The sequence below is a fragment of the Oryx dammah genome, unplaced genomic scaffold (genome assembly GCF_014754425.2).
Source record: "Oryx dammah isolate SB20612 unplaced genomic scaffold, SCBI_Odam_1.1 HiC_scaffold_29, whole genome shotgun sequence".
Classification (NCBI taxonomy): Eukaryota; Metazoa; Chordata; class Mammalia; order Artiodactyla; family Bovidae; genus Oryx; species Oryx dammah.
This window is the reverse complement of record NW_024070213.1, coordinates 87,854,899-87,867,703: the sequence shown is the minus strand read 5'-3', so window position 1 is coordinate 87,867,703 and position 12,805 is coordinate 87,854,899. Positions and strand designations below refer to the sequence as shown.

The 12,805-nt window shown below is 44.6% G+C and overlaps 1 protein-coding gene and 1 long non-coding RNA gene across 2 annotated transcripts in view; one reads left to right on the top strand and one right to left on the bottom strand.

The window, feature by feature from the left end:
• DIP2B (disco interacting protein 2 homolog B) overlaps nucleotides 1-1,926 on the bottom strand; it is a 228,540-nt gene extending 226,614 nt beyond the window's left edge. The window contains exon 1 of the mRNA XM_040234023.1: nucleotides 1,827-1,926. Coding sequence (XP_040089957.1) covers nucleotides 1,827-1,926 — 100 coding nt within the window. The remainder of the gene's footprint in view (nucleotides 1-1,826) is intronic.
• LOC120858222 overlaps nucleotides 1-12,805 on the top strand; it is a 182,691-nt gene that overhangs the window by 141,665 nt on the left and 28,221 nt on the right. The gene's annotated exons all lie outside the window — the stretch shown is intronic.

Below are 12,805 nucleotides of genomic sequence, written 5' to 3'. Positions count from 1 at the left end.
TTCACACCTTCTTCAAAGAAAGGTGGGCTAGCCAATATGAGTCCTAGAAACAGTTCCTTGGAATCATCTCTAGAAACAACCAGAGAAGTAAACAATAATCAGCTGGAAGCAGATACACCAAGAATAAGGAGCTTCCAGGATTTCCCTCTCCATGTAAAAGCAATTAACTCCTATATTTAATCTCTTTCTGACGCAAACATCCAGCCAAACTTCTCTCCTTCTAGCTAATCAAAGATAGCTGGTGTGTTACTCTAACTTGGTTTAAAAGTCCAATTTGAATGAAAGTCATCATGGATTGAATGACAATGCTTTAGTCTAGAAGAATGAGGTATTTTGAGAGGTAGAATCAAGATAGCAATGCCCTGAACATTTCACAGAAACAGACTCATCCACCACAACTGATACTGGGGACTGGCCAAAGAGTAACTTCCCAACTGATTAACTGAAAAATAATACGTTGCTAATTGAGTATAAACGAAAAGGGCACCTCCCTATACATTGGGAAACCCTAACAAGGTTATTAAAAATAATTATTTCCCTCCATGCCCAAGTGACTTTATAACACTCAAATCTATTTGTTTTTTTTTGTTTGTTTTTTTGGTTTTTTTTTTTTACTGTAAAGGATGGGGGGAGAGGGTGTGTAGAGAGAATGCCTTGATAAGTAAACAAAAAGTCAAAACTCTCCTGGAAACTTGTCACATTCTTCTTTTCCAATCAGCAATTTTTAATCCACTTGAAAAATGCTAGTGGAGAGGGCCTTTGGCAAAGAACTCAAGACGAATATGCAACTCTGGGGGCACCACCACAGTACTGATATCAAGCTTGGAGAGAATGCTGCTTTTGTCTCAGAGGCAGCCTGTGACAAAAACAGGAACTTTATGGAGAACTGATCACAACTGCACAAGAAGCCTGATCACATGCCCACAACAGGGCAGCGTTTCTCTCATTGTTGTCCAGGGACTTCTCGAATAATAGTGGCTCGATTTATTCCATTCTTTTAATTCTCAAAACCAATCCAAGCGTCCTTGTAACAATCCATTGTCAAAAGAAAGACCGTGCCGGCCAGGATTTGCATGTAACCGGTAGCCACCTCTCTCCTAAGATTCCAAAAGGTGATCGGATGCGGAAAATTCAGCCCGAATACAGGCACCGAGGGAAGAAAAAAACATCAACAACAACCCTTTTGACAAAGGTGGTCTAAAAGCCGCCCCGTGTGTCTCTCTCTGGGTTAATTCCACTGCTTCTGGCCTCCTCAGGACCCTCAGCGGCCCACCCCGCTTCTATCTCACTCCTGTCACTGGGGAGGCATCTCGCATTGTTAAACAAGGAAGAAGAAATGCTGGCGGATTTCCCCTGTGTCTCTCTCTTTTTCTGAAGGGGGGAAGGGGAGCTGAAACAGGCGTGGGGCCCTCCCCTGGAAAAGAGTACAGGAGGACAGGAGCAAGCTGTCAGCCACCCCGCCGGCGGCCTCCCCCCCCCACCCCGCCCCCACCGTGCCCCGGCGCCCGGGCAGAAGCCTGAAGCGGGAGGACACAGCTTTGTCTGGGGTTTGGGGGGACAGGGAGCGCAGAAGCAGCCCGAGCCTGAAGAAGACCTCTCCCCCCAGCGCCGGCTCCCCCGCTCCCAGAGAACACAATGAACCACACGGAAAGCCACTTTCCGGGGTAGGAGAGGAGAGCGACCCTTCACGTGAAGCCCAGGCCAGATTTCCGGCACCCTCCTCCCCTCTGCCCGCACGGCCACCAGGGCGCGCGGTGGGGACCCGGTCTCCCCTCGCCGCGATCCGCAGCGGCGCCCGGGCGCCCGCTCCCTCGCCCGGCTCCTACCCTCCGAGAGCTCCAGCTCCAGCTCCGCCAGCTGCGCCCGCACTTCGGGCGGCAACGCCGCCACCGCAGCCGGCGAGGGCTCCAGGCCTCGCTCCGCCATCCCGGCTCTACCAGCCACACTCCGGAAGACAAACGAGGGGGCCGAAGGAGGGACGGACTGATGCGGGCCCACACCCCGGCTACAGGATCCGGCTCCGGCCGCCGAGCGCCGCCAGCGCACCCACTGCCGCCGCCGCCATGAGCAAGGGTCACGTGAGCCCGGCGGCCCCGCCCCCGGACCCAGGACGCACCGCCTCCGCAGGCGAGTCAAGCTGCGGACTCCCGTGCTGATGGCGCCCTCTACTGGCAGATTCCTGAAACTACGAGTCCAAGCCCGCTGCCACGATTTCTCTCCAGAGAAATGGGCTCACTGTGTTGCTGTGGACCCGGACGTTTACCTTTTACGAACTCGCGAGGAAGGAGTTCTCAGGGGCCCCAGGTCTTGCTTTTGGCAGTTCTCTGCACCTAATAGTGTATACTTTTATCTTGTCCCTTTATTCGTTTCCCGGACTAATTGACACCACCCGTTCATAATGACTTGAACTCAGGCAGTTCTTTTCACTGGGGCTTCCTGGTCACATTTACCAGGAGCTCTTTGTTTCTAAGGGGCTTCCCAGGTGGCGCTAATTGGCAAAGAACCCGCCTGCCAAAGCAAGACATGTAAGACACTCAGGTTCCAATCCCTGGATCTAGAAGATCCCCTGGAGGAGAGCATGGCAACCCACTCCAATATTCTTGCCTGGAGAATCCCATGGACAGTAGAGCCTGGCCAGCTATGTTTCTATTTCAGTTCTAGCATTTAAGACAGAAGGAGGAGAATCTGCGTCCTCCTGCCTAGACTTCTGACCTCTTCCCAGAGGAGAACTTTGTCTTCTTTATCTTTTTATCATTCTCGATGTATCATTAATAGGTGCTCCAAAAGTATTAGTATTTTAATTCAACTTAAGGATCCAGACCTGTATGTATTTTTTACTACTTACGTATTTATTTTTAAATTTTTGGTTGCTCTTTCTCGCTGTGTGCTGGCTTTCTCTAGTTCGGTGAGAGGGGGCTCCTCTTCACTGCCTTGCACAGGCTTCTCACTGAAGTGGCTTCTTAATGTTGTGGAGCGCAGGCTCTAGGCACTTGAGCTTCAGTAGTTGCAGCCGGTGGGCCTCAGCAGTTGTGGCCCGTGGGCTTTAGTTGCCCATGGAATGTAAAAATCTTCCCAGACCAGGGCTTGAACCCATACTCCCTGCATTGGCTGGCGGATTCGAGTTCACTGTATCACCAGGGAAGTCTAGACCTGTGGGTGTATTTACCAGAAACTACTGGGACAGTTGGGAGAAGGCAATGGCACCCCACTCCAGTACTCTTGCCTGGAAAATTCAATGGACGGAGGAGCCTGGTGGGCTGCAGTCCATGGGGTCGCCAAGAGTCGGACACAACTGAGCGACTTCCCTTTCACTTTTCACTTTCATGCATTGGAGAAGGAAATGGCAACCCACTCCAGTGTTCTTGCCTGGAGAATCCCAGGGACCGGGGAGGCTGACAGGCTGCCGTCTATGGGGTCGCACAGAGTCAGACACGACTGACGTGACTTAGCAGTAGCACTGGGACAGTTGCTTTAAATTGCCATTTTTTAACAGTATTGTCTTTTATGTAAATGCCAAATCTCCCCATACAGTTTGAGAGAATTCCAGTATTTTTTTTCCCCCTTCCATGCTGGTCCAGAATTGGTGCTTTGAGAGTTAAGGCCTCAGCATCTATTCTGTGGTACTTCATGGGCTGGAAGGGGGAAAAAATTTTTTTTAGGCTGAGAAAAGAATTTCAGCTTGGAAAAAGGAGTGTAACATCATGCCTGATTGGATAGTAGAGTTTGAAATTTCCTTTTAACTGCAACAATGTAAGAAAAATCTGTGGGAATGTAAGTATATCTGTCCTCTGGTTTACAATGAGGACTGTGGCAACTTTTTTTTTTTTTTTTAATGGTGGCAAATTTGTTGACATTCCTCCCATCCAAAAAGTGAGGTCCAGGGCTTCCCTGGTGCTCCAGTGGTTAAGAATCCACCTGCCAGACATAGGAAACAGACTTGGGGACACAGTGGAGAAAGGAAAGAGTAAGACAAATTGAGAGAATAGCATGGAAACATATACATTACTGTATGTCAAACGGATAGCAAGTGAGAATTTGTTGTGTAAAACAGGGAGCCCAACGAAGTGTTCTGTGACAGCCTAGAGGGATGGGCTGGGGAGGGAGATGGGCTGGGGTGTTCAGGAGGGAGGGGACATACGTATAGGTGTGGCTGATTTGTGTTGATGTGTGACAGAGGCCAACACAATACTGTAGAGCAGTTATTCTCCAGTAATTGTATTTTGTTCTATACTTCTCAATATTGTACAGTTATAATCTTTCATAACTTTTTTTTAAAGAATACAAAAAAGAAAAAAAAAATCCGCCTGCCAATGCAGGGGACATGGGTTCGATCCCTGGTCTGGAAAAATACCACATGCTGAGAGGCAACTAATGCAACTAAGCCCACATGCCCCAACTGCTGAGGCCACCTGCCTAGAGCCCGTGCTCCACAAGAAGAGAAGCCACCACCGTAAGCCCCGCGCTGCGACTAGAAACTAGCCCCTGCCAGCACAGTGAGAGCAGTGAAGACCCAGTGCAACCAAAAATAAAAACTGAGGGCCATGTTCCCTTCCCTGAATCTGGCTGGACTTCTGACTGGTTTGACCAGTAGAGTATGATACAGAAGGCACTATGTGACTTCCGAGGTTAGGTCCTAGAAAGACAGCCAGCTTATTATCCTTGGCCTCTTGGAATTCTCCCTCTCCAGAGAACCACTTTCAAATTGTTTCAAGAGGGACTTTCCTGGTGGTCCAGTGGCTAAGACTCCCCTGCTCTCAATGCAGGGAGGGGGCCCAGGTTCGATCCCTGGTCAGAGAACTGGATCCCATATGCCACAGCTAAGACCCAAAACAGCCCAATAAATAAATACATATTTTTTTGTTTCAAGGAACACACGTTTAGGCTAAAAGAGAAGGTGTTATTTACTGGAAAGAATGATTAATACAAGGCCAAAATTCTCAGGCTTCAACGGAGATTAACTGCCAACCAACAGAAATACAATGTGACCAGAGATATAATATTAATATTCTAGTAGTTATATCAAGAAGAAGAAATAGCACATCTCAAAACTAGCTACGTTTCAAGTGTTCAGTGACTAATTCTGGCTAGTGGCTACTGCATTGGACAGCACACGTCTAGACACAATCTTTACCTGCTTTATCAGCACATGGAATTCACTGGGTTGAACAGTCCAGAAGCCCACTAAGTTTTTGCAGCTGATGTATTGCCAAAGACACTCCAAATGTGGCTGTAACTACTTCCAGCTGTTCAACACTTAAATCTCTATAATTTGCAATTCCTACCAATAGGGACACAGCAACAAACTGTGCAGCCCCCAAGACAGACATATACCTACAGCCCATACATAGTAGCATGGCATAGCATGCCAGTGAAGGACAATGAACAACCATGTTACTCCTGGAGCTCAGAACCAGAGGCTGCCAGACTAGCAAACTTACTCCATCTGCCAAGGTAGGGCACCCTCACTAATCCTGCCAGGCAGTACGGTGAAGTGTTTGCAGAAATGGCTGCAAAAATGTGCACCCCCCCCATCCCAAGTATTCCCGACCCTGATGTAGACGCCCTCCTACACATGGGGCTTGACCTGATGTAGACGCCCTCCTACACATGGGGCTTGGCCTGATGTAGACGCCCTCCTACACATGGGGCTTGGCCACATGGTTGCTCTGACTGATGAGACAATAGGGAACATGACACAGAGATTCGGCAAGTGCTTGTTGCTTATCCTCTTTCTTTCTGCATTTGGAAACTCTGAGACCACCGTCTTGTGATTGAGTGGGAGCTGGGCTACTAGATGAGAAGAGGTATGGCCCAGCTACCCTCATCACTCCCGGCAAAACCCAACCAACTGCTAGCTGTACATGAGGCCGTAGCCTGCCAGTTGACCCTAGGGCCACAGGTAAGCCCCGCTGAGCCCAGCCCACGTGGCCAAAGCACATGAACGCAGATGGTTGCCACTGTGTGTCACTAAGTCTTGTTACACAGCAAAACTAAGAAACATGGGCTGTGGCATGTGCTCAGAGTGGGGTCTACTGCATATTTTCTCATCTTTTTTTTTTAAAGGAGAGAGCAAGATCCCTACATGTATACTTTCTATATTCATGTCTCTATTTGTAAATTTTACTAATTTGTTTTGGCTGTGCTGTATCCTGGTGGTGGGGGCACACAGGCCTCTCTAGTTGTAGCATGTGGGCCTAGTTGTCCTTGGCCTGTGGGATTTTAGTTCCCTGACCAGTGATAGAACCCATGTCCCCTGCATTGGAAGGTGGATTCTCAACCACTGGACCACCAGGGAAGTCCCATATTTCCTTTCCTGAATGGAAGTATTATTGTACTTACACTTCCCTTTCTGGCTTTGTCTTTTGCAGTGACTCTCAAACTTCAGGATGCATCAGTCACAGGGAAAGTTTAGTAAACACCAAGTGGTAGATCCAACCCAGAGTTTCTTTTTTTTTTCTTTTTTTTGCACCAAGAGGTCTTTTTATTTACATTAATTGCATTTACATTTACATTAACTTAAATTCTTTTTTGTTCATGCACTCTATGTCTCACATTGTCATTTTTTGAATATCTAGCATTTGTTTCACCCTGCTAGATGCTGGAGGAGATTTTTTTAAAAAGAACTTATTTCATTCTTAACATCAGCAGACTTACCAATAGGGGATATAAGGAAAATATTATATTTACTTAAATATTACATATTACATTTTAAACAAAGGGCCAGTACAGTGCTAAACACTAAATACATTAAATCAATTTTCACACAATCCCTTTAAGGGACTATACTGTTAGTTTCTACTTTTGCTGGTGATGAAAATGAGGCATGGAGATTTTAACTTGCTTAAGGTCCCATAGCTAATGTGTGGCGGCGATAAGATTGAAATCCAGGCACTCGAAAATCAAACCTCCAGTTTCTAACCATTTTATTGTACTGCTACTGAGAAAGAACAGGCTGCTTAATATACAGAGTTCTAAAGTTAGCACTTATTTCTCAGGAAACACTATCCTTTTTTTCTTTCTTTTCTTTTTTTGCTTAGGAAAACACAAAAGAGAAGATAGCTTTCCCTATAGTTTGAGGCCCCAAACCTTTAAAATTACATTGTACCAGCAATTTCACAGATATAACCCAGATTTTCTGATTTCATAGCTTTGGGATGTTGCCCAGTCAGTAATTTTCACATCCAATGAGTTCTGTGGTGACACTGCTGTTGCTAGTGTAAGAACTGCACTTTGAGAAACATTGGTCTATTGGATGTGTTGAAGACAGTTAACTTGCCTTGAAACTCCAGGATTCTGGTCCACAAGGCATCATTTCAGATCTGAAAGAGAAGACTGCATAGTCCCAGAGGTCCTGGACCCAGAGGAGCTGGAGGAGAGAGCTGCATAATCTTGGGGTTGTCTTCCTTTGAGGGATAGATGAGATTTCACGTAAATGAGTTCTGTGTGTGTGCGTTCAGTTGTGTCTGACTCTTTGTGACATCCTGGACATGGAATAGTCCACCAGTCCATGGAATTTTCCAAGCAAGAATACTGGAGTGGGTAGCTATTTCCTGCTCCAGGGGATCTTCCCAACCCAGGGATTGAACCCGTGTCCTTGCACCTCCTGCACTGGCAGGCAAAGATTCTTTACCACTGTCACCATTTGGGAAGCCCTGTAAGTGAATTCTACACGTTTTTAATTGTTTATAATGGAAGAAAAGTTTGTTGCAGTTGAGTGGGCCATGGCAGAGGCCGTGAACCGTCTACCCAAAGCCCGTTTCCTCTCCTTTCTACTTTGTCTAGAGAGCCCACCCACCACCACAGAGGCTAAAAGTGCCAGGTACTCAGCCTCACTTGCCACCCAGGCATTAGCATAGTGCCCCACTCCCACCAGGGTACCTGAAGGGAATGCCACTGAGGAAGAGGAAGTGTGGAGGTGGAATTCTGGGAAAGACATTCCTCCCTGATAAGGGAGACGTATGAGGAGCATCCTGAGAACCCTGCTGGGGCTCTTGATAATTCTACCCCCAAAGAACAGTGGAAGTAGGAAGTCTGGCCAACAAAAGCCTGGACACAGTCAGAGTCCTGAAGGTGGTGGCAGAAGGCAGCAACCTGGAATGGTTTGTGACCCAGCTCCTAGGAATATCCAAAAGGTGCGTGAGCTGGGTGAAGCACAGAGGAAGGGTGTTGCCAGAGAATCTCTCACCGGCAGGTGGAAGGGACAGGACTGTTTGCATTCATGTTAACAGGCTCTCACTTGCGACCCTAAACTGAGTATTAGGAAAATCAAGGTTACAGAAAACCTACTTATAATTGAAACTATGTAAGAAAGCCCTGTGTAAACTGGAAGACATTCCATAAAGCAAAAAGCTTGTGTGAGATGAACCAACATCTTAAGATTAGTGTGGAGATTTTTATGTTAAGTTCATCTGAAACCACGGGAGAAACAAAAGGAACCTACAACAGGCTCTCTTCAATCTGGCATGGCTCAGAAAAGTATTAGAAAGAATGATCTCCTCCAGAATGTGCTGTGACATATTACCAGGAGAGGCTGAGGTATACTTTAAAAGGAAAGGCATCTTTTCTCACTATGAACGTAAGTGAGATGCTGGCAGGCAGTAGAAAAATAGAATAAACTAGCTGAACACTTTAAATGCTAATATTCAATCAATTTGCATGATCCAATCCCCATTATGATCATAGCTGCTTCAACCATAGCTATAGACTTAGAGATAAAAAGATTATAATATGGTCAGAGGTGAGATCAGTCCATTTACTATTTCTCTTTCACTCTATGGAATGAATGTATAACAATGGGTAAAAACAAACAAACAAGCCTTCTGTTTGGAGGGTTACATCTGTAGGAGTAAAGCAAATAACAACCTATACAGAGTTATGTACAACATTAATTTAAAAAGAAACTACAGGGAAGCACCAATCCCACGCCTGGGCATATATCCAGAGAAAATCATAATTCAAAAAGATACATGAACCCCAATGTTCATTGCAGCACTATTTACAATAGCCAGGACACGGAAGCAACAGAAATGTCCATCAGCACTGGAATGGATAAGCAAGACGCTGTTAAGTATATACAATGGAATATTACTCAGCCAGAAAGAGGAATAAAATTGTGTCATTTGCAGAAATGTGGATGGAATAGAGACTGTCACACAGAGTGAAGTAAATCAGAAAGGGAAAAACAAATATTATATGTCAATGCATATGTGGGAATCTAGAAAAGTGGTACAGTTGATCTTAATTTGCAAAGCTGAAATAGAGGCACAGAGGTAAAGAACAAACACACAGAATACCAAAAGAGAAGCGGGGGTTGAATTGGGAGATTGGGATGGACATGTATATACACTACTATGTATAAAATAGATAACTGAGAACCTACTGTACAGCACAGGGAACTCAGTGCTTTGTGGTGACCTAAATGGGAAGGAAATTCAAAGCAGAGGGGATATATGTATACATGTCGCTGAATGACTTCGTTTTACAGCAGAAACTGACATAGCAGAGTAAAGCAACTATACTCCAATAAGAACAAGAAAAAAGAAAATTGTATGAAATTCAAAAATGAATAAATAAAAACTATGAGACAAATTTTCCATATGCAGACTTCCAGGTAACTTAGGGAACTATTCCTGCCTTCTATGAGGTGGAGTTTAACTTCTCACCACTTGAGTGTGGGCTCTATTTGGTAACTTGACTCCAAAGAATACAGTATGGAAAAAGGAAACAAAAACTTTCCGATGGAAAAACCTGGCAAACACCACCTTAGCTAGGTGATACAAATTAGCATTATCAGTCCTGTTGAGAGTATGAACCTTGATCCTATGGGATGAAACCGGTGTTTCACTTCTGTTGTCTTTCTCCCCAGAATCCATAGCTCGTCTAACCAGGTGGAAAAAAAAAACAAATTGAGAGATAGTCTACAAAACACCTGACCAATATTTCTCAAAACTTTCAAGGCCATCAAAACAAAAAAGTCTGAGAAACTGTCACAAACCAGAAGAGCATAAGGAGACATAATGATTATAAGTAATGTGGTATCTGATGGGAATCCTGGAACAGCGAAAGGACAACAGAAATCTCAATAAACCCTGGACTTTAGCTAATAGTATGCATCAGTGCTGGTCCTTCAGTTTTGACAATTGTACCATACTATCTACCAGGGTATTAATAATGTAATATATTAACAGTAGTAGAAATAGGATACAGGGTATATAGGAAAGTCTATACTATACTGGAAACTTCTCAGCCAATTGAAAACTGTTCTAAAATGTTTTATTTACAATAAAGAAGGACCATGGGGGATTTTAAAATATTTCTAACATAAAGTATAAAAAGTAATGTAACAGTTACCTAATACACTGCTTTCAGAAATATCAACATTTACCCTATCTTATTCTTAACAAGGAAAATTTTATAGAGTTTAAGCCCCTGTGAACCCTTTCCTCCCTTCTAAGATTCTTCTTTTTCTACATGTTTTAGTTCAGTTCAGTCGCTCAGTCGTGTCTGACTCTTTGTGACCCCATGAATCGCAGCATGCCAGGCCTCCCTGTCCATCTACAACTCCCGGAGTTCATTCAAACTCACATCCATCGAGTCGGTTATGCCACATCTATACACGACCACTGGAAAAACCAAAGCCTTGACTAGACAGACTTTGTTGACAAAATAATGTCTCTGCTTTTTAATATGCTGTCTAGGTTGGTCATAACTTTCCTTCCAAGGAGTAAGCATCTTTTAATTTCATGGCCGCAATCACCATCTGTAGTGATTTTGGAGCCCCAAAAAATAAAGTCAGCCACTGTTCCCACTGTTTCCCCATCTATTTGCCATGAACTGATGGGACCGGATGCCATGATCTTAGTTTTCTGAAGGTTGAGCTTTAAGCCAACATTTTTACTCTCCTCTTTCACTTTCATCAAGAGGCCCTTTAGTTCTTCTTCGCTTTCTGCCATAAGGGTGGTGTCAATCTACATATCGGAGGTTATTGATATTTCTCCCGGCAATCTTGATTCCAGCTTGTGCTTCCTCCAGCCCAGCGTTTCTCATGATGTATTCTGCATAGAAGTTAAATAAATAGGGTGACAATATACAGCCTTGATGTACTCCTTTTCCTATTTGGAACCAGTCTGTTGTTCCATGTCCAGTTCGAACTGTTGCTTCCTGACCTGCATACGGGTTTCTCAAGAGGCAGGTCAGATGGTCTGGTATGCCCATCTCTTTCAGAATTGTTCACACTTTATTGTGATCCACACAGTCAAAGGCTTTGGCATAGTCAATAAAGCAGAAATAGATGTTTTTCTGGAACTCTCTTGGTTTTTAATGATCCAGCAGATGTTGGCAATTTGATCTCTGGTTCCTTTGCCTTTCTAAAACCAGCTTGAACATCTGGAAGTTCATGGTTCACGTATTGCTGAAGCCTGGCTTGGAGAATTTTGAGCAATACTTTACTAGTGTGTGAGATGAGTGCAATTATGCAGTAGTTTGAGCATTCTTTGGCATTGCCTTTCTTTGGGATGGGAATGAAAATAATCAGTTCAGTTCAGTTCAGTCGCTCAACTCTTTGCGACCCCATGGACTGCAGCATGCCAGGCCTCCCTGTCCATCACCAACTCCCAGAGTTTACCGAAACTCATGTCCATTGAATTGGTGATGCCATCTAACCATCTCATCCTCTGTCATCCCATTCTCCTCCCTCCTTCACTCTTTCCCAGCATCAGGGTCTTTTCCAATCAGTCAGTTCTTCACATCAGGTGGCCAAAGAATTGGAGTTTCAGTTTCAACATCAGTCTTTCCAGTGAACACTCAGGACTGATCTCCTTTAGGATGGACTGGTTGGATCTCCTTGCAGTCCACGGGACTCTCAAAAGTCTTCTCCAATACCACAGTTCAAAAGCATCAATTCTTTGGCGCTCAGCTTTCTTTTATAGTCCAACTCTCACATCCATACATGACTACTGGAAAAACCATAGCCTTGACTAGATGGACCTTTGTTGGCAAAGTAATGTCTATTGGAAAATGTCTACATGAACAGTATGAAAAGGCAAAAAGATAGGACACTGTCAACTCCCCTGGTCAGTAGGTGCCCAATATGCTACTGGAGATCAGTGGAGAACTAACTCCAGAAAGAATGAAGAGACAGAGTCAAAGCAAAAACAACACCCAGCTGTGGATGTAACTGGTGATGGAAGAAAGGTCCGATGCTGTAAAGACTAATATTAGATAGGAACCTGGAATGTTAGGTCCATGAATCAAGGCAAATTGGAAATGGTCAAACAGGAGATGGCAAGAGTGAATGTCGACATTTTAGGAATCAGTGAACTAAAATGCCCTGGAATGTGTGAATTTAACTCAGATGACCATCGTATCTACTACGGTGGGCAAGAATCCCTTAGAAGAAATGGCATAGCCATCATAGTCAACAAAAGAGTCCAAAATGCAGTACTTGGATGCAATCTCCAAAGCGACAGAATGATCTCTGTTCGTTTCCAAGGCAAACCATTCAATATCATGGTAATCCAAGTCTATGCCCTGACCAGTAATGCTGAAGAAGCTGAACAGTTCTATGAAGACCTACAAGAACTTTTAGAACTAACACCCAAAAAAGATGTCCTTTTCTTTATCGGGGACTGGAATGCAAAAGTAGGAAGTCAAGAAACACCTGGAGTAACAAGCAAATTTGGCCTTGGAATACAGAATGAAGCAGGGCAAAGGCTCATAGAGTTTTGCCAAGAGAACGCACTGATCATAACAAACACCCTCTTCCAACAACACAAGAGAAGACTCTACACATGGACATCATCAGATG